Source organism: Ammospiza caudacuta, chromosome 9 (assembly GCF_027887145.1).
Source record: "Ammospiza caudacuta isolate bAmmCau1 chromosome 9, bAmmCau1.pri, whole genome shotgun sequence".
In the NCBI taxonomy this organism is placed as follows: domain Eukaryota; kingdom Metazoa; phylum Chordata; class Aves; order Passeriformes; family Passerellidae; genus Ammospiza; species Ammospiza caudacuta.
This window is the reverse complement of record NC_080601.1, coordinates 23,157,193-23,179,820: the sequence shown is the minus strand read 5'-3', so window position 1 is coordinate 23,179,820 and position 22,628 is coordinate 23,157,193. Positions and strand designations below refer to the sequence as shown.

At 35.5% G+C, this 22,628-nt stretch overlaps 1 protein-coding gene across 2 annotated transcripts in view; it reads right to left on the bottom strand.

The window, feature by feature from the left end:
* MYOF (myoferlin) overlaps positions 1-22,628 on the bottom strand; it is a 61,548-nt gene that overhangs the window by 10,901 nt on the left and 28,019 nt on the right. For both annotated transcript variants that reach the window (XM_058810787.1, XM_058810788.1), the window contains 21 exons: positions 22,245-22,369; positions 21,664-21,780; positions 21,126-21,303; positions 20,196-20,320; positions 19,614-19,720; positions 17,180-17,372; positions 16,023-16,178; positions 14,864-14,995; positions 13,423-13,586; positions 11,627-11,741; positions 11,402-11,507; positions 10,762-10,904; positions 10,288-10,461; positions 8,965-9,076; positions 7,630-7,707; positions 5,694-5,875; positions 5,442-5,600; positions 5,197-5,295; positions 4,736-4,897; positions 4,058-4,223; positions 3,385-3,461 (listed from right to left, as the gene is read on the bottom strand). In XM_058810787.1, coding sequence (XP_058666770.1) covers positions 3,385-3,461; positions 4,058-4,223; positions 4,736-4,897; positions 5,197-5,295; positions 5,442-5,600; positions 5,694-5,875; positions 7,630-7,707; positions 8,965-9,076; positions 10,288-10,461; positions 10,762-10,904; positions 11,402-11,507; positions 11,627-11,741; positions 13,423-13,586; positions 14,864-14,995; positions 16,023-16,178; positions 17,180-17,372; positions 19,614-19,720; positions 20,196-20,320; positions 21,126-21,303; positions 21,664-21,780; positions 22,245-22,369 — 2,870 coding nt within the window. The remainder of the gene's footprint in view (positions 1-3,384; positions 3,462-4,057; positions 4,224-4,735; positions 4,898-5,196; positions 5,296-5,441; positions 5,601-5,693; positions 5,876-7,629; positions 7,708-8,964; positions 9,077-10,287; positions 10,462-10,761; positions 10,905-11,401; positions 11,508-11,626; positions 11,742-13,422; positions 13,587-14,863; positions 14,996-16,022; positions 16,179-17,179; positions 17,373-19,613; positions 19,721-20,195; positions 20,321-21,125; positions 21,304-21,663; positions 21,781-22,244; positions 22,370-22,628) is intronic.

Sequence of the window (22,628 nt, the reverse complement as noted above, 5' to 3'; positions counted from 1 at the left end):
TGTATATAGTAAGTGTGCAAAGTAAGTTACAAACATTAATAATTTCAAAATGCTTTTGAAGACTACTTAGACACCATGTGTTTAACTTGATTTTTTTTTTTTTTGTGCTGTCAGAAAAGCAGAATGTTCTGGATATTGAATTGGAGCATGCATATTTATATACACATGCATTTTATAAAGCAGGTTTTCGGGATTGCAAGACATTATTACCCTGTGCTTTGTTCTTCACATAACCAAAAATCAAAGCAAAATATTGTGTCTGTGGATTTATCCATATGAGTGTGAAAACAATATGCACAATCCAAAATGCTTCACCTGTTAAATCACAGATACCAGAATTATGACCCACTAGTCCACTAAGAGCAAGCATCATGCATCCCATCTGGAAGCCATGATTAGCAATGTCATTTCTGCTTGTTTTTTATACATTGTACCTGTTGTTTTCATTTAAAAGCATTAGCAATGAATTTTTGTGCAAAGCAGAAGAAATGTAAAACATTTTATGAATACAAGCCAAATGCATCAATAGGTCAGGACATCACTCTGGTATATCATTCATTTACTCCCATTTCTGTTCTCTTAAGTAATTATTTAACTGGGATGTTCAAGTCTATTATATTTTACTAGTCTTGTCTACCTTCAAATCATAAATACAGCATATTCTTATCAGATTAGCATGGGATTGTCATTTTCCAAAGCCAGTTGGAATGAATTTTTTTGTGGAAACAACATTAGTGATTTGCAAAACTTACTGGCAGAATTCATGAGGTAATTTTGAATAGTTTGCTATATTTAAATTTCACTTTGTTTAAATATTGGTTTGTAATGTTGACAATGCAAAGGTTAGCTTGCATAATTACTCAATCTTAATTCAAAGAGCAAATTTGAAATCTTTTCATGAAATATACTTTGAAGAACTTTGAATCTTTCATCAAAGCATAATGTTGGAAGAATTTAAGTCAGGGGTTATGTTTTGAGTTTGTATTTTTTTTTCCTTGATATACCACCAAATGTCTCTTCAAATAATGCACTTGGTAGTTTTGGGAAGACATAGTTAAGGAGAAATATAAATCAAAACCTTAAGATTTTCTTCAAAAATTCCCAGAGTGAATAGTAGTCTTCAATATTCAGATATTATTGTTACTAAAAGTTGTAATCAGGACATGCTCACACAATGCCAAAACACAGAATAAAATGCCATATGATAAATTAGAGATTTTGGAGTGACATACTCACATGGTAAAAACAATGTAATGTTACTGTTCTTTTTAAAATGTACCCAATAACTACACTGTAGATTGTTATACATGAAGTTGTCAAGATATTAACATTTAACTATTATCTTTAAAAAGAACTGGAATTATGGAAAAAAAGTCCAAGAGATGCAGTGGATCCCTAGAAAAGTCAGAGTTTTGTAAATTGTAGTATTATTTTCCAGGAAATAGACTTTTAAAAAAGTTTAACTATTAATAGCATAATGAAATAAATCCCATCAATTTTTTCTGCTTTTATCACACAGATTTTAATTAAGTTGGCACACAAAGAAGTTTCTAGTAGTTCATACATATTGTGTATGCACAGTAAGATCTTTGAACAAGGGTACCTTAATATAACTAATCTTACAGGACTTGTGAGCATCATCTCCTCCAGAATCTCTCTGGCAGAGCTGCCCAGAGAAGTCGCCCCTCAAGGCCCCGTGGATCAGCAGTGCTGCCCATCCAGCCCGTGCTGGTCACCTGCATGCATCGCTCTGGTACATACATGCACTGCTGTTGGAGAAGCCATTTTGCTGAGTGCTGCTGACATACTGCTTAAACACTGGAAATCGGAATGTAATGGATGAAATTTTGGCATTTTATGTCCTCAGGGTGTTCTCTTCATAGCACTGACACTTTCCACAGTTTTACTTATTTCAATTTAGATTGTTCTGAGTTTTCATTTCTCTAATATGGATGCTTTCACTGTATCTAATGTTATATTTGGCTTGGGTGATGTCAAACTAAAAGAAATTGTGTTTCTGCTTATGTAGCATTTAAAATTTTCCCTTTTTAGTTGAAATAAACTACACAAATATAATCAATTTTACTGGTGACTTTGAAGTGCTAAATCTTCTTTATTTCCTAAATGTTTTTCCTTATAATTTTTAAAGAAAATAATAAAAATATATCTTACTTATATTAGAGGAGAAGACCTATTTCAGATAAAGGTTAGAGACTGCTGTAAATTAAATATTAATGAAAATTTACATGTATGATGACAGTAATCACAAGATCATGGTCTATCTATCTACTTAAATTAGAGTCTGAATATGATGACAGTAAGAAGAAGAGATGAAAGAAGAACAAGGCAATCATTAAAATAATCAAATAGCAGTAAGAGTCCAAAAGCTTAAATTCAGTATTATTGACTTTGGGACTCCTGTAACAATGTGAAATATTCTGCATTTTCAAAAGTCAAAATTGTGGATTAAGAGCCTGCAAAATTGCTATATATTAATGAGCATAATTTCTCTGCTTCCTTTAATGTAACAGGCCATCAGAAATGTTTGAAAACACCTTCTAGGCAAGGGAAGCACTTTACAGTCCTAAAAGAATGAATTTTTTTTTCCTTAAAAATGTCACATTTCAACTCAAGAGTAAAACTCTGTAAGTAGAATTATTTTTTACCTGGAAAGTAAAACTGTATTGTGGTGGTCCCAAAAGAATCAGAGCAGTAAAGAGACAAGGCACAACAGAAGAGAAGGAAAAGAACTGTTAGTGCAGAAAAAAATTTTTTCGGTGTTATTGGGTTTGGATGGCTTCAAGATAAGAGAGGCCAAGCTGCGACTGTGATAAAGTGAAGGGCTGAAGGACCAGAGCATACCCCTACTTCCAACTCCTTTATCTAGAACTGCTCAGTCTGCAAAATCAGGCTGCCCTACCCACCATCAGTGGGAACTGGGTGATGTTCTATTGTGACAGTGGTCACAAGGGTTTCAGGATGAAGAGAGAGGCGAGAATGTTGACCTCATGTTCAGAAGGCTTGATTTATTATTTTATGATATATATACTACATTATAACTATACTAAAAAGAAATAGAAGGAAAAGAAAAGTTCTTAGTACATACAAAAGTACATACTTTCAGTAGCTATTGAACAAGATAATTAATTCTTAAGCTAGTAGTGAATTTGACCAAGGACAAAATGCTATAGTTTGGCATTCACAATATGAAAACAAAGTTTAAAATTACGACCAAATTTCCTTCGCTTTCCTGTCACCAAGTAACTTTCTGCCATCTGGCTTTCCAGAGGGTTGCATATGTTTCTGACAATTTTGCTGTCTAGATAGCTCCTCAGAAATCAGAGATCTTAAGAACAAAGTTAAGCATCAAATTTCAAAGATTACCTGAGCTGTTAGCAGTGGCTGTGTGTCTTCCATATCAATTACTGTATCCTGGCGAGGTGCAGCAGAGAGCAGACTAACTGTAAGCCAAAGGTTTTATTAAGGCAATATGGTGTAGGAAAAATATCTTACTAAACAGTTTCATCAGATTTAAATCCAGACAGAGAAAATGTAAAATAATTCACTGGCCATTTGTTTGATCCTCTAAAGAAAGCAATTAATTGCCACTTTTTGCTAAAAAAAAAGACAAAGTACTTTTGTGCAGGATATGCAAACATTTCTCAAATATATAGAATTAAAACTAAAAGTAAGAGTAAAACTTGAAAAAATGTAGAGGAAATGTCACCATTGTATTCAGACCATATTTGCTGGAATACTGGATCATTTCTTTGGCACTAGGGCTGAGGTGATCTGCAGGTAGTTAACTTCCAAGTTGATACTAAAGAGGAACATCAGGGATTGAGCACAAGTCCAAGAGTGGACTCGCCTTTGCATTATGCCCTCTTATGCTTCACAGAATGTTACACTAATTGATACTCTGTCAGATGGTTTTCCTTTCAGATAATAATATCTCCACATAAGTACACAACATGAGATGGCAACTCATCAGAGTAAACAGGCAGGTAATTCTAGCATCTCACAAGGAGGTAGAACTTTTCATTTTCCAGCTTTGTACCTTTCAGCTGTGGTGCAATGTCCTGTTTAGTGGTGTAGGGGTCACAGCGAAAGCTTTCCAGTAAATCAATAGTGCATTGTCCCACGATGGGCTTCCGTCCAAAGGGTCTGTGGTCTATTACTTTAATAACAAGAGATGGACTGTATAACTCCTCTTTGGGCAACAGCTAAAAATAGAAAGTTAGAGGTGTTTTTACAATGCAAACAGAAGAAAAAGAAAGAATAAAGATTTTCCCCCTAAATTAAAGGCTGTTACTTCATTTATTTAATATTGAACTACTATGTTCTATGGTTGTATGGTGAATGAAAACTTCTAATCTTATCAGTCAGTAAAAGTCAGTAAGAATAATTGTCCCAAATCTTGAATATTCTTGACTCTTGCACAGCACCCATCCTAGCAAAAAGTACCTAAACATCTATAAGTAAACTGATGCCCTTTCAAATAAAAAAATATATACTGCACTGGATTGTGCATATAAAATTGTGCAACCTGTACAGTACATGACTGGACAGACATGTTTACATGATCTTTATTGCAATTTTCAGGCTCATAAATTTCTTATGGTAAATCAAAAAAGAATGTGTGAGCCTTCCTACTCAGAACAAATCCATGACTTCTAAAAACTATGGAGGAACTTATTTTGCTATAGACAGCTGGCATATAGGTTTTGTAACGTACAACTTTCATGAAGAGAACAGAAGATGGAAAATTAGGTGTCTTTTTGAGGTTTTTGATCACCACAGATTCCACCATTTCACCCCCACATTCCACAATTAGACTTGGAGACATAACAGGTGCCAGCTGGTAGTTTTTCATGTTTCGCAAACCCCAGGCCAGAATCTGTAAAATAAAATCCAATATGAGCATAAGTGGGAAGGGATGTCAATATGTTTAATATAATACTCCAAAAGTAGGAAAGAAGAAATTAAATCTTTTCAATAATAATATGTGTCTGGCAAAATATTTCAGGGTTCTAGTTCTAGGAAAATTAATGAAAACAGTGATATTCACAAACACTTAGAGAAAAGAGTATTTCTCACTATGAATAGTTTTTGTTTTCTCTAAGTAAATTCAAAACCTTTCTGTCTAGAGGATGAGAAAACTGCACTTGTATTCAGTTAGTTTAAGAGTAACCATACCTCAACAGCAGTGAGTTGAACTACTGGTCTGATTCCTTGAGGGACCATGTAAAGCTTTGGTGCCCTTTGTGATGGAAGAATTGGAAGGTTGGTACCACCCTGTTAAGACACACACATAAGTATTAGATTCTCCCATCTTAGCTGAAATATCCTGCAACTACTAAGACAGTTCTTCCCATAATGTCTCACCGTGTAAGATTATATGCTGTGTCTTATTATATTATACATACAAAAAAAATATATACCTTGTCTCTCAAAATAAGTTCTGCAGCAAAAAGAATGTCTCCACAAGCTTTGCCATTATTTGTTACAGGATACCAGAGCAGTTTTGGTGTGATGTCATCTTCTGGGGCCAACTTGACCATGGGGCAACAAACACTTCTTCCAAGGAATTCATCTTTACCCTGCAACCAAAAATGGCAAAAATAACCATTAATGTACTGACAACTAATATAAATAAATAAAAAAAGCAATCAGGGTAAAAAGGTTTCACCTACCACTTGGTCACTGTCAAAAAGTTCAATAACAACCTTAGGTGGGTTTTGGGCTATTGACTGTGGGTCCCCATAGATCTCAATTTCATTAAATATGAGAGTTTGGTCCCACGTAGGGTTTAGAGTTGAATGAATGATTTCAGTTGTTTTGCTTTGATGGAGGAAAGAAACATGAGCATATGGATCTGAAATATCATAAAGAAATTGAAAGCATAGAGTTACAGACAAACAAAACCACATCAAGCCATGAGGCACACAAGCACATTTTTATCAAATATAGTGTTATTTTTCTACTGTTGTTACCAGTTCTATAAGCGATTCTATGTAAAACAAAAATGAAAGCATATACATAATTTACATTTAATAGAGCAATTTCCATTTGATTAATAAATCACTTCCTTTATACAAGGCTTGATTAACCAAGTAATAAATGAAAATGATAAAATATCTTGCAAAGCAGAAAGAGAACCAGAAAACTAAAATGAAACACTGTTTATACTAATCTTGTCTTAAATCTTGTCCATAGAAACCCTTTTTTGTTCTCTCCATTGATATACAACTATACTGCCTCATAAATAATAGAAAGAAATAATTCAAGGTCGGACTAGTTGCCAAACAACAAATTGTCCCAGGCTGTATTGCTCAGATCATGGTTAGGTTTCAAACATGCTCATTTATAGCAACCTCTTTTTGTGAAACAGCTGAATGATTCAGGTGGTCTAGGCCCAGTATTTGGCAGGCCTTTAAATCAAGAGCTATGTAGAAGGTATCTGATGATGGTCATTAATGTTTCCTGTACCAATTGCAATCACTAAAGACTAAAGGCAATTTTAAAGGCTATCTTTAGGTCAGTTTCAATAGATTCTGCCAAGGTACAGGATCAGAGTTTTACAAAATTTGGCTAATTCTTCAAACTAATTTTAGAGGAAAATAAAATGTAGATGAGCTAGTTTATGTATGACTGCATCTGAGGTGCCTGTCCTGAATGATACAAATGCAATTTGGAGGCATTTGTAATTGTTTCTTTGCATTGCTTTTAAGTACTGCATGTTGAAATAAGACCAAATTAATGCAGGCAGCCATACAGAACCCTCCTTATTTTAGAAAATATTACTAAAACCTGTAAAGCACTGTATCTTCTGTAACAGAGGCATTACATTTATTCAATTACAGGGGGGAAAAGAGGGATGCAAATGGAGGGTAATGGAGAAAGAAAATTCATTTCAGCTTTGTCTTTTGCTGAACCTCCTTAAAGGAGGTGTAAAGTCATGTTCTTACAGAATCTAAATTCAATTTGCTCTGTGGCTTTCCAATGAAATTTTGATTTGAATTAGCAAAACTTGAAAACTGGGTATTGCCTGACTACAAAGATGCCAGATGGACACAGCACAGCTGGAATACCTAAGAGTTGGAAATGAACATGGATAAACAAATAAAAGACATGCTTATCAGTAAGGCACAGTGTAGTTTTCTGCAAGTTAATTTCCATAATGAATTAATATAAAACACTGAACACTGAGAGGCAGTTGGTGCCATAACTAATGAAAAAACCATCCAGCTTTCTTCATCCTTGCTTTTATGCAAGCCTCCTGCAGGACAAAACTGCATGTAGGCTTTGGTTAGAAGGAGAATCCAAGGCAAAAGGAAGGGCCTGGTCATGAGAAATTCAGACCTCATCTGAAATCCATTTCCCTCACTGACAATTCACTGGCAGCAACTGGCACAGGACATACAGAGCACTTTGTTTGCAGCAGCCTCTGGGGCAGCAGTAACCAAATTCAGATTATACTTAATAAAGCTGAGACTTTCTTTATGGCATAGTTTCAGTAGCTGGGACCTACACACAGACCTTAAGGAGTTAAGATATTCTACATCCAAATAAATCAAGCTTCCATGGCAAATGTGGGTTTTCTGCACTTTTAGAAGGATTTTTCCATACCTGAAAAACTGTCTTTGTCTAAAGCCATGAGGTTTCTTGCCTGGTAGATGTAACAGCGAAGGTGGTAAGTATATACTCCTGTATCAAATAAAACCAGTTCAACTGCATTATAGAGGTTTCTTTTGTGTGATGAAGATAGTTTGTACAAATGCCTTACACATTTTAACATAAGCACTGTAATAACATTTTTGCTTTTCACATGATGAGTGTATTAATACCAATGAGCTAACCCCTGAGAATATTTGTTCCAACACAAAGCAGAAATGAAAAAAAAAATCACTAATGCTATCTGGGCTTTTTCACCACACAATCATCTAAAATATCCTTCTATTCAAAAATTGCTCTTTGAAACAGTTTGATAGTCTTGTTCACATAAAGAGAATCAAGAACTGGGCACACCTTTGTTTAATTTAAGTATTCACTACAGCACTTCCATGATCTTGGGTCTTTCACATTTTTAGCTCCTAGCCTAGAAAGTTATCCCAATTGCAACTCTGTCTCTTTGGTTAAAAGATTTTTAAAAATAAACCACTACATGTTAGGTGGAATAGCTTAAAAAGAAGATGTGAGTGGCCCAGCCCAGGACCGTGTGGGGCTAAGTTACTACAGCTTTTCTTTAAAAGATGTCAGGTGTAACCCTTTCAGCCCTTGAAAAATTCTGAGTCACCATCATTGGGCTGAAACCTCTGACCTCTGGCAAGAAAAAGTGCTATTTTCCTCCAGCTGTTAATTATTAAAACAATATTCCCCAGGTTCTGAAATATTTAAGACTTAGACATCCATTCTCAGCAGGTTGATCAAGTTCTGCAGAGTTCAAATAAAGACAAGTCAGAGCCCCTCAAAAAGGATGTTAAGTCTCAGAATTGACCTCTATTCCTGTTAACTAGCACTGGTGGCTCCCATCTCAACTTCTTTGCTTTTGTGATTCACATAACAGTGATTACAAAGAATTTAAAACCCATCCAGGTTGGCAAAGTTACAGTTTTGTTCACTTTGCCAACTCAACTACATGGTACTGCTTCCTCTGGGCCAGGCATTGTCTAATCTTGCACTGAGCTGGTTAAGTAATGTGAACCAACAAAAAAGTTAAATTTTGCATTAAAATTCCTGTCCCATACAGGTTTTAAAAATATCTGTGTGACAGCAGACTGAAATATTGAAATGACTAACTGTAATTTTTCTTTAATAACTTAAATAGGATCTAATCAAGGGTCTGATAGTAATTACTAGAGAAGGCATATAAAGCTAGATGTAAACCACAAAGATTTATGATTCTGTTTGAAACCAAAATGAAACAGACAACATTTTTGAGAAAGGAATTGTCAAAGAACCTACTGTCAAAATAGCAGGAAACCATTGGTGTATTGGCACCAAACACTGTTGTAGCTGACTCCTTGGCTTTGTTTGAACTCTTCCCTTCTTCATCATCAGCACTATTGTCTGCTCCCTGAAATTACATACAAAGAAAAGTTATTGAGTATTTACAAACATGGAATGAACTTGATAGAAATGGACCATGTGAGGGAATTTATTGGCTTCCATCTCCCTTTCAGCACAAGTCTGTGAGTGAATGTACTTTACAAGATGTTTACTTATGTCCAGAGGTCATTTTGTGTTGCCAATTGAAGCTCTGAAGAAGTCATGTGCAGTCATGTCATCTTACTTCCAGAATGTTTTATTTCTGGATATCTACTAGCTACCTATCAGCTCTTAGTGGAGGAAAGCTCGCAGGTCTTCTGCACTGTGCTGAGCCAGAGAACTGCTCCAAGGCTTTCTCCCAGCACTAGCCCAGGAACTATCGCTGTAAGCAAAACTGAAATAGGACTCAGAGCAACCAAATTAACTGGAGAAAGAAAATTCTGTCAGTGAATCCTTGATCAACATTTGGTGCAAAAAGGAGAAACAAACCAAGAAAAAAGTGTGAAGTTTTGTTAATGCTATACACTCAGAATTATTATATATTTTATAAAAACAAAGGAGGCTTCTCACATTATTTGCTACAGTTTCTATTTTGGTAAATAGAGGTTATTTGTGAAGCTGTGTTAACCTCAAAAGCTGAGGAATAACTGCATTCTGCTCATCTATCTGCATCATATGAAATTCTGGCTTCTCCTACACACTATTTTCTTTTCTTATGTTTTTTTGGTTTTTTTGCTATCTTTTCTTGTGTTTGGTTGTTTATACAACCAAATATTCATGACGGGCAGCTTCTTCCAAGCCTGTTGTCTTTTGTGCTGATGTTAAAACATCTAAATTACATGCACAAAAATCCTGAGCTATCTTTTCACTTGATTTACAGGAGGCTTACCTAGTAATTTAGCCTTTTGAGGTAAATCTCACATAATGCAAAAATAAAAATAATTTAAAAATAAAGTAATAAGTAGGATTAAAACCATAAAATATAAATAATATATAATGTGATATATAATATTGCATATGTCATTAAAATATAAAAAAATTAGTAAAAATACAAGAATCTCTACCCCAACTTTAATGATCCCTTTCTGACTAAATAATTTAAACAATACACACTGTATTATCTTCTCAGTTATACACTAGTTTAACAATGCATGGGCTAAAATGTCCAATATATTTGTTTATTTACTCCAAATTAACAGGTTGACCTTTGAAAGATGTGTTTGACATTCTGTCTCTTACCAAAGCACCTTCAAGTTTAAAGATAGCTGCAGCGCCATGTGTCTCTGAGGGAGCCATTTTCCGTCTCCATCGTCTTCGGCGGAAAGTGTCAGAGCTGCGCTGCTCCCAGTGAAACTTCCAGCCAATCAAGGAAGCATATTCCCATCCTTCTTGGTCTTCATATGATGACCTTCCCTTGAAGACATAAATTCTTGTTATCCACAGTGTTGTGTAACAGTAGTAAAAAAAGCAGCGTTTCCTCTGGCAAGCCTAAAAACCCCCTCCTAAACCAAGGCTAGAAACATCAATGTACAAAAAGATAAAGAAAGGGAATGCAATGAAAATGTAAAAGGTTGTTGTAGATTTTTTTTGCTTGGTATTACGTGTTTTCTTCACTCAGGTAATGAGTAATCTCATGCAGATTTAAAACCAAACAAACCAAAACCCTCACATTATTACAGTGTACCAGTCCCTGCCTGGATCTCTCTTCCTTACCCTTCCTGCTGTCATTCCCTCCGACTGCTCCCTCCTGCGTTTCCGCACCAGCCTTCGTCGTCGATGTGTGTGGTACATTTTCTCTGCAGCAACCCATGACTTGGGTTTAGTGTCTGGAGGAATAGTAATTCCATATTCCCACCCTAAAACAGAATTTAAGAGTTGGTACATTTTCAGAAATACAAGTAAGATACCTGTGTGTGGTGTGTGGTCAACACAAACTGGTTCCCCACCTCCTTTAGTCCCCAGACTTCCTGATTCACTTCATAGCATTACTTGGTGACTCATCCCATGGCTGAAGGCTCACAGGTAAATTATCAGACAGATCCAAACCTGGCTTTGCTACATATTCTTGGTGCAATTACAGAGGTTTCAGGTCTCAACCTTCTGATTTCTCTAAAAGCCTCTCAATGCTACTAATCCATTAAAATGGAAATAGAAATAGATGCAGACAGCGAACACTTTCTCAATGTCATATTATCTGATTCCTTAAACAATTTATCCAAATATTTCCTTGGTATTTTTCCATTGGGCAACCAATATCAGGCTCAGAATATTGGTACAGTTTTGACATGTGTCCTCCTTCATTATGAACTACAGCAGGCTGTCCTAATATCAGCAGATAAACAGTAAATCTTACCATGTTCATCCACTGCTCGATTTAAATCAGATTTCCAAGCATCATCTTCCCACACCCATCCAAAAGGACAAGTGAATTCACGTGGGGGTGGGGCTTTTTCTCCATTCTTTCATGTAAGGGAAATATAACAGTTTTCTGCATTAGTAGGGTAAATACACTGTGTAGCAAAACATAGTAGTCCTTCTCTTAAATCTTTACTTATCCAGTGAAAAATTTAACTCTCACCACATCTGTGAAGCTCTGCTCAGATGCTTTCCATTCCCCTCCAGGATAGCGACTCTCATTTTCATACACTTCATCAGTAAACTCAGTATGACCAGCATCAGCTTCAGTTAACAGACTGCACGTCCAAAAAAAATACAATAATAAATAAAACCAATTTTAGTTCACTACAGAAGACTTATAGAAACATAGTTCAGAATGTGCACACACGGGGGTATTCTGCATTGTCCAGCTATTCAAAGGAAACTTAGAAAAAAACACTGAAGAAACTCAAGTTATAGTAAGCATTAGGAGGAACATTACTCATGAATATGAGTGAGTAGCAGGAATGTTTAACTGCTGTTTTATTCAGGATCTGCTTTGAATACATCCCCTTGGAAAAAGAGAAAAATATCATAAATTTAAGTGTAGGAAACAATGACTCTGTATGAATTATATGCATCTCTAGAGCACATGCATCTATGTATATACTAAAATTTGGCACTGTATTTAATTTTGTTTTCATTTATGCTGTTGACAAGGCAAGCAATCAATTAGCTAATATTTTTCTAATTTGCAAGTAAAAGAAATAGGAGAACATGAAATCAGATAACAGCCTGTTGCTGTCAGGCACAGTGGTTCACTGTGGTTTAAAAGGCACCAAAGTGTGTTCCACACTTGCCTTTGCTGGCCAAATCGAGCCACAGATCATCTCCCAGTGGAAGCAGCTGCATGGCAAAAATATGTATTTCAACAGGATTTGATGCAATTTCTTCACGGCATCTTATTCATAAAAACAATATAAATATATACAGTTCTTTAATATAAGCAAAACCTCATCCATTCATGGCTATAACTGATAAAATTTTAAAATAGCACATATTTTTCCCGCACAGTTTTTCTATAGCAACAGTTCTATTTATTTTTCACCATCAGAACACAAGAATTTAAAATGGGTCAAATATTTTCTTTTAGGAAGAAAGAAAAGTCTCTTTCTCATGCTGTTTTTTGTTTATGAAACAAATAATGTTCCCAGTCTGGTTTGAAGTGTGGCAACACACTGGGACTGGCACAACTCCAGAGCTGAAAACCTCTGGCAGAGCAAGACTGAACCTGCTGGAGCTGAGGAAGGGCTGACACTTCATGAATTTGGTCTGCCAGGGGAGGAGCTGCCACATGGCACCACAACCTTCTTCTGAAAGCAACACCTGCCTTGAGTCAGTTTGAGAAATAACCTGTGACAGTTGTTTCGTTTCTTGTTACTTTTCAACATTTAATGAAATAAGCACAAAAAACCCATCCAGTGTTTGTGAATGCCCATGCAAATGCTGTAATGGCGTTGCTACAGCATGAACTGCAGATTTATACTGGATGCCAGGGTTAAATTTCATCCAGGGAAAATCCACCAATCCAAGGGTCTGCTCTGAAATCATCACAGCAGGACCTGTGAATCTCACACAGACACATGTAAGCCTCTGAGTAGCTTCCTAGGCATGAAATATTACTATTATCCCTTTCTAAAAGATGAAGAACTGACACCTAGAAAATATAAGCAATATAGCCATCATAACATGGGGACTGCAAAACCTTAAGTTAGTTCTTAGAAATGGATACTTTCTTTCTGTTGCCTGTTTTGTTTTACTTTTTAAAAAAGGTAATGTTAGTTCTAGCACTATTAACTAGCTTTGACTATTGGCTGGTTTTTGCTGCCCTGGAACATTCAGCTTAAAATCCCTTTCTCATCCAAGAAAACAGAGGAGCTTTTACTCAACACCACAAATGCCTTTATTTCTATCTGCATAAAATTAAAAGAATCTGACCTTCTTTCAGGATCAACCATCCATTCTCCTTCCCAGTCCCAGCCCTTTGGGGGTAGAAAGTACTCTCTTTTCAGTTTGATTTTTCCTGTAACATCAGAAAACTTGTGGCGACCAACAAGTCCTGAGGTACCCCACTTTCCAAAAAGGAGAGCCTGATTTTCATACTGTGTGGGAAGAAAGCAAAAATCCAATTATTATTTAGAAATAATTAACAGTTTTAGGAGGAAAAAAATTATATATTTATGTAACTATTATAACTGAAACATTTTACTATAAATTTACTTCCTCTGAAATTAAGTACTCCCTTTCCACATCACTCTGCAATGTCTTCACCAATTTTTTTCTTTGATTTTCTTCTATGCTGCCTGGTAAACCATCTTCTCAGTGTAATGCCTCCCTACAACTACAGTAAAAATTTCTCTAAATTAAAGCTCTGTTAAATAAAATTATGTTACATTATTCAAAGAAGCTCCTTCTGTTCCCTGAATGCATGATTTTGTCATTAATTTCCATCTCAAATCTCCTCCTATTTAAAATCTTTTCTTTTGTAACATGCAGAACTGAATCAAAATCTAATCATAGGAGTTACCAGGGGCATGATTCTGATGTCAGCCCTGTCTATTTCCTCTCCTGGGATTATTTATAGTTTATGATGGTCTTGAATTTTCTGCCCTTATTCCTGGAAAATTGTTGAAGACCAACAAAAGAGACATTCAATACCTCTTAAACTGTATACTTAAATAATGCTTTGAACACCCATTGCCCTAAGTGACTTAGTACAGCACTACTAAATATTTAAGCATAGGTGCAACAGTGGCATCACTGTAAAAATGTCTTTTTATTAGCTATTTTACTGCTACTGGATTATATGCACCATTAGGTGATGTAGCATATAAAATACACCTGCTACTGCCATCCAAAACCTCTATTATTTGCTGTGGGAGTATTTCAAGTATTTGAATTCTGAATTTGTTAACTCTTCTCATTGAAGTGTTATTGTATTATTGCTTTTTGTCAGCAACAGTAAATTTTCTGCTGCTACAAAAGAATTATTATTAAGCAAAACCACTTGTATGCAAGTATCATTTATAGAAGTGAAGAAGCAATTAAAAAAAGGGATTATTCACATGCCAAAACATAATAGTTTAGATCTCTATCTTAATTACACTGATAAAAATCTAAAATAAATATACTTGAAATCACTGGAGTTAACCAGATTTGTAGTGACTAACCAGTTCTGAATCTGGTCTGCTGAAGTTCATCTGGTAGGCACAATGGACTTGATCATTAATTGCCTTGAATGGGTTCTACTTGTTTCCTTATAATAAACACTACTCTCCCTTTCTGTCAAGCATGCAAAGAAATTCAAAAGAGCTCCAGCTGCATTGAATTCCCAACATTCACCTCCAAGTTTAAAGTAAGAAAGCAGTGCTGGACATACCATTTCTGCAAAAACACTGAATGTTCCCTCTGCAAAGCTATTAAACTTCTTTTCAACTGCACTGAGCCCCAGCCAAATGTTAATTCGTAGCTCTGCAGGCATTTTGACATCTTTGGTCTTGTCCTGTGGGTACTGGCACACAAACAAAAATGTTATTCTTTGTTCTGTTATGGAGGTATCACAGCTTTCAGTAAAATATATATTAACAGAGAGATATGAGTAACAATACATATTTATTTATCTCCTCCTGTACTGCTTTTTCTCAAAAGCCAGTAATAAGTACTATAGGAGGAAAACATTCTTTACATTATACCTGCCTAGGGCATGTAAAAACCAAACACATTAATGGTAGTATCATCCCTGTTCCTGTATATTCTCTCCCAAGTTTCATTCAGCAATGAGTTTTCAGTGTTGACAACAACTTAAAACTTCAATGTTGATATTGGAGTTTCTTGTTGGGAGACTCTGGAAATGCAGAGGTTAGCAGGGATGGTTCAGTAAAAGCAGAATCAATGGTGGTTTGAATAAAACCATGAGGTTTTGTCTGCATTGAGGCGTTCATGAATATAACTACTAGTAAAATTACAAACTCTGTAAGTGCTTTTGTTTTAGTGTCAGATTGCTTTTCTCCTGGTTAAGTTTATTTCAGTTGAGGACAAGATCAACTTAGACGGAGAAAGGCATACCCATTCAAGAGTAAAAGTCAAGTCAGAGAGACAACTTCTGGGTGTGGACATGCTCCATTGCTTACAGAAAACCATCCAAAACTGAGTAAGTTTTTGGAACTTCTCTGACTTACACTTATTATTCCCTCTGAAAGTTTCCATTTATGTCCACATATCAACACCAGCTGTAATCAACTGGAATTGATATCAACTCCAATCCCCAAATATCAACTCCAGTAACACTTTAAAAGTTTTATCACAATTTTGAACTCTTTTAGAAAAGTCTCAGAGATAGGGGCAAATACTGGTTCTAACTGGCTTATGATAAACTTAAAAATTCTGTGATATTTTGAAGAAGCTAAATGCAGTTGGCTTCTAATCTGTCCTGAGTTTCACACCTCATTGTTCATAGTTTGTTCACATGTTTCATACTCATGTCAGATGCCATGTCAATTCAGGGAGTTAATTATTTCTTAAGGATAAAAAAATAGTACCTTTAAGAAGATTGTTTGGGTCTTTCCACAATATTTACCAGACGATTCAGGGCTTGTTGTGGAGTAGAGCACTTGGTGTGCAGGAACACGAGCATAGGCCAGTCTTTTCTCCCCTCGGATCATCCATATGATCACATCAGGCATGCTGTTTTGTGGCTGAGGATTATTTGTGGGGAAACAAGAGTTAAGAAGAGTAATTAACTGAACAATAAATTAATCTAGAGCTGAGAAAAGAGAAACATAAATAAGAGCTTATGTCAAAGGATTTATCTTTTAGAATCATGAATGATGACGAACATGATAAATAGAGGGAATTGTTTTGTTTTGCAAGTAAACCAATATATACTTCTGAAAGAATAATAAAAAATACCATTGAGATTTTTGGAGAACAAAGTAAGTTTTATTTTAAAAATCCTTACATCTTTTATTAATTTTTCTAAAGATATTTTGTATCTCAATTCCCTTAAGGTGATGATAATGACTGGATGCCATATGCTGATGCTTTGGACTGACCTGATACATATTAAAGTACTTGTGATGCTTCCACATTAAGGGTATGTAATTGTAAGAATTTTAGCAGAAGACAGAAACCACCTATTACCTTTTTGGAGTTCTGTGCCCACCTTTGTGAGTTAGCTACAAGTCTGGCCAATTAACTGATCTTTTTTTTTTTTAATCAGTAGCTCTACAGACCAGAAGAAACAAATTAAAAATAAAACCATTTCTAAAATGTTTTGAAAAACAGTTATGAGACAGCCAAGATGAAAACAGAAACCATTGGTAAAAACTTTTAAAAAATCCACAGAAACATATTTAACTCTGTTAGAAGTTGATTGCTATGGCTACAAGCTGTGGAAATCCAACATATACCCTGCAGTCCCTGAACCAGAAAAGTGACTTGCAACTCTGGGAGAAATCACAGAGTGATCATTACCCAACACACATTCTCAGTGAGAACATCTAACAAATGGGTTTTGTAAAAGTAAATTGCAATTACAGAGGGGAACATGTTTACTTTCACAAGATCTAAAATTACTATTCTACAGAGGGTGAATATTGCTTGATCAGCAGTGAACTTTACACCCATTAGTGTTAGACAGACCTTGCTAAACTAACCAGTTCTGCTAAACCAAACACCAGTATCGTGAAGCACTAACCTCTTCACTCAGTTGCAGTAATCTATCCAACCAGTCCTCAATTTCTGTCAGAGTGGCTTTCACCTCAGTAGCCTCACTTCTCATCCTGGCTGCTGCTTCTCCAATCTGTTTGAGAGACTTGAGGCGCAGCTTTTCTATCTGAGTGTCAAGGACTGTAATATTAGATTTGCCTTCTATGAGGGGAAATGGTTTACTGAAAAGAGAATATTTATATGGTTAATAACCCCAGTGGCTTTTATTTAGTTACACTTTAAATGCAGACATGAAAACGGTGGCAATGGATTGAGCGCCATCATTTCTGTGATTGAAAACCACTGGAACAGTGCTATTGCATCTATTTCTGCAGAGATTTTCAACTCACAAGGTATTTATGGTAAGCAAGGGAAAGGCTGTACTTACATAACAAGCACCAAGGTAGAACACCTTGAGGTGTTTGCTTTAATGTAATTGCCACCAATCAAACTAAGGAAAATCCATTTCTCTATATACTCACAATAAAATATTATCCTCTCAAAATGTACATCTCAAAACTGAAACCAGTGCCTTCAGACCAAGATTAGGTTCCTTTCCTTCCCTGGAAACTGTATATTCTCAGAAATTCAATATAAAAATATGGTTTGTGGCTATGATTAGATTTATCTAACCCTCTGGCAAGAAAACATCAAAGAACTCTGAAAGAAATCTGTGACACAGAACTTTTGAGCCAGCAGAGGGCAGAGTAAGCATTCAATGGAACCAAAAAGTCTCAGAATCCTGAGTTAGAAGGGCCTCTCAAGGATCATTTAGCCTTGCCTCTGAACAGAACACCCCCAAAAAATCATACCATGTGTGTGACTGTGCTGTCCAATTCCATCAGAAAAATGAGAGGAGGTTTGAGGAAAAGCCAGCTTTTCAAAGACCAATGACTGTATCCCTTTAGCAGAGTTCATTAGAATGTCTTTAATATGATATTTTACAAAAAGTTAAAAAATTTCCAAAGGCACTGCCTAGTTTCTCTTCTGTGACCTATATTTAACTCTATGAACTTCTAATGGTTTTGATTCTGTAAAACTGATAGCGACTATTGTGCCTTCCACTGGAGTTACTTCTACTAATCTGAATGCAAGGGCTGTCTGCCCTGGGAGCTGCTTTGACATCAATCACATGTACCAGATCATAACCTTCAGAAAGTCAAATAATTTTAAGTATTGCACTGAAAACTCTCTCAAACTTCTAACTTATTTAAACCTTAGCATAGCAAGGAAAAATCTTCTAAAGACAGGGAGCTATGTCTTTGACAGAAGTTTTTTGAGTTTGTTGGAAAAAATAAAAACCAAAAGAAAATTGTATCCCATCAGCAAAATTAAGTTCATTTGGTGCTATATCTAAGTGCTATTGCTCCATAATTGTTGAGTGATATTTTATAAAACAATGGTCTGAATTTATAACAGTGCAAATATGTGTCAGGATGAGGAAATGGCCTGAAGTTTCCACACTGGTTCCATGTGACAAAAGCTTGCCCTTCACATTTTATTTTCCTTGAGTTTGTCAGTCCTTTTTATCTGTTTCTTTCAGACCACAGGATTCTATGAAGTTATTAGTTTATATTTTTCTGTAAGTTTTCTATCATGTAATTCTTTGCTAGTACATACTGACCTCCACTGTTTGTTTTTCTTCTGCTAACGTTTCTATTGGCTCAACAACATGATGAATTTGTTCTCTCATTTCATGTTCTTTGTTATTTCCTCTTATGGATAACAACTGTTCTGCCATTTTCCTTTTACTTTTCCTGTGCTGTTTTATCACCCACTTGTTTACTCTCCCCATCTCAATATCTCCTTTTTGAATGTCTCTTTCTCATACAATTCCTTCCTCTCTATTTAGAATATATTCTCTTTCAAAACTCAAATGCTGACTCCTGCTGCCTTCTCTGAACACCCCCAGACATACAGACACATTGACTAAAAGCTTATTCAAAAATATGATCTTTATGGCTCATAATCCCTGCATAACCTTTGATATTTTATTTTGGGCTTACCAATGAAGTACTAGACTTTCTTCCCTCTTCAGTTTCAGAAATAACAATGAAACACAGGTAAACCAAAGGTACATGAGGAATTCTAAAGAAGGGTGGAAGCAAGAAAGGCAGCAGAGAGATCTAATATCCATTTTCAGAAAAATCCTGCCTCAGATTTTTTTCAAGAGATGCTGTTTTGTCTTATCACTGTCAGTAATAAAACTATCCTGAGATAATGGAGAATTACACAACCAGATGGATTATTTGATTGGCAACATCCATGATGTTTTACTTTTGGAATTTCGGTTCTTAGGTCAATTTATGAGATTAGTCAGTTTTATAGTCCTCAGAATTTGTTTTCTGACTTAGCAGAGGCAATAACAAAGATTCTGAGCAGGCCTGGAATGATAACATAAGAGATAAAAAAAATTCTTTTACCTTATGTCTTCTGTAAGATCATCAATCAGCTTCAACCACATCTCTGCTAATCTGTTTTCAGACACTTTAGCCTGCATTCCTGATTTTAAGGTGGCTAAGTTGGATTGCTGAGGAATTTAAAAGAAAAGAATTTGCACTTATAAACTTCCAGTGTGGTTTATGGTCAGTAGGAGTTTCAAGATTTTGATCTTATTTATTCATCTGTGTAAAGGCCAAACCAATAAAAGACTCATGCTTAAACCTAATTTGTATTCAACAGGACTATTCTGATGTTCTCCCCCACTGTATTCCACAAAACATGCAAATAACAGTCCCACAGACTTAACAGCTCCAACCAACACTGACGACTCTTCCTTTCCCTGGGAATTCCCTGTGGCTTCAAGCAGGAGTGTGCTGAGCCTTGCTAAAATACAGGCCTGTGATTAACAGTGCCATTTGTTACACCAAGCAACTTTTAATTTTGACTAAGAAAAAAGGAGAGAAAGTATCACAAAATTTTCATAATTTGCTCAAAATGCCACTTTTTCCTTACACCTCTAAATGAAAACGAGTAAAAATGAAAATAGATTTTAAATGTCTTACCAGTCTTTCAGCCATGTTTAGGATTACATTCACAGGGTCTAATCTGTGACTTATGTCCTCCCAAAAAGAAGTCAGCGTTACAACTGGCTTTGTGTTTGCCCATGGCAAGTAGTAATAATAATTACCTGGTGTGAAACATTTGTATGTAAGGTTTAGAATTCATGACAGGAATAGATACTGTACACTGTTGCTACATTCATATCATTTATGTACTACAAATCATGAAAAACATATAAGCTACTCCAAATTCACAAAAAGATTTGCATTTTCAAGCCACTATAGCATCTGTTGAATGGTAAACATTCACTTCAAATTGTTTCAAAATCCAATAGGTTTTAAAAAATAAATTAGCTGTTAACATATTCTTTCCCATAACATACTTATGTAGATGGCACATTATTATAATTTTATCCTTGAAATAAAATATTCAAATAATAATTTTCTAGAGTAAGTCTGATTATTTCATTTAATACACAGGAGAAAAAAACAACTACCCTTTGCAGTTAATAAAAAAATTATAGCCAAAATGTATTTTCCTGTCATCTAGCTAATTTTTTTTTCTAGGCTGAGAGATGTGTGACTTAAAAACAAGTTATTATTTTATTCTAAATCAGAATATTCAAATCATGTTTTCCCTACTTAACTCTAGATACCTCTAAAATAATGTGAATTCTTCTCCTGGCAAAGTTTGTGTATATCTAGTACGCGGTCAAAAGATTTCACTGAATTCTGTCCAAATTTCACTATTAGTAGGGCCTTGCAGCACGTATTCCATAAATGCAACTTCACCTCAAAAGCTCTGAAGACCCCGTGCCCTTTTCTGTCACATTTTCAGTGTGGTTTGGGCTGAGACTGCACAGCTGCAAACAGCACATCCAAAAGGCAGTTTTGGAGTATTGAATACTTGAAATGAAATTCTTTTCTATTTACCGTCGAACACGGCGCGGCTGTACTGGGTGGTTGACGCCAAGGGTTTGCAGGTGCTGTCGAATTTGTTGCCGTAGTTGCCGATGCTGACCTCGAACTGGATGGGCTCCCCCGTGTCTTGCAGCATCGTGGCAGAGTGAAACACAGCAGCCAAGCAGAACTTCCGTCTGCGCTGGTATTTCTACCAAAACAACCTTTTCAGTTGGATTTCAAATTGGGATCCACAATTATAGAAAAACAATAGCAATAGCTAAATGGAAATTATAGCTTCAATGTTTTTACTGTTTTCTGAGAAGAAACAAAAAAATATAATGTGTATAATAAATTACTGAATTTGATATTATAAAATGTTTCAGATTAAACCTTCTTGCTACAAGGGCACAACATTTTGTAGCCACTACTCCTCAGCCACCAGTAAAGGCCTCTCTTAACCTGGAGATTGAACTCTATTGTACTGATTTTATTGAGTTAGATCACTCTCTAAAAACAATCAGCCAGGCACATCTCCACTACCAACAGTGACAATAAAACAAGCATTTACCTCGACAACCAGTAAGTCATCATTAGGAATCATTTCTAATTTTTTACTAACGGGCTTGCTTTCAGATAATGTAGATAGTTCAACCAGAATTCTCCCTCTATATGCAACTCCTTCTCCCTGTAACATAAACACATATAAAATCAAATTTTATATATTTGCCCTAAAGAAGCGTATATTTTTTTTAGTTGTACACAATTCTGGCTTCACTGAAGTGTTATCAGAACTCCTGCAGAGGCATGGATGTACGTATTGGAACAAGTGAAATAAAGTAGTTGGCTTAATGCTGGAAGTGAAAATCATATTTATGTAAACAGGGAAAGAAGAAATACAAATGCATGTAAAGGTGCAGTTAGTGAAATTGTGAAAATCGTTTCTGCTCCTTCAAAAATACCTTTAAAACAAAGCCAGATAGGAATGGAAAATACTATCATACTTCCTTATTAATCTTAAATTTAAAATATTATTCAAAAAACAAAGAGCAAGAGGTATGTAGTGTAAAAAAAAAATTAAAATTATTAATTCATTGATTAAAAAGAACTGGGTTAACTCTTTTATGAAAAACAATTAATAAAGAAACTTACCTTTCCAAAGTTTAATTCATCATATGGGTCTGGGAATCCAGTGTATTCTCTTGGACTTCCATAAAAGTTTAAGTAACAAGGCCCAAATGTTGGTAAAAATCCAACTTCAGTTTCTCCAGAGTTTGCTAACAGAAGATATTACCATTATATCTTCATTAATTACCATATTGAGCCAGAAAGAAACAAGTAACATTGCTATCAAATCCATTAGAAGGAATGTTAGATATTAGTTAGGTATTAGTAATATGAGAACACTTTCAGGATATATCATATGAATTTAAATTAATTATACCGATGACTGTACTTGTACCTAACTTCACTGCACAACACTTACACTAAATGCAGCAAAACACTTCATGCAACACAACACTTCATGCAGCAAAA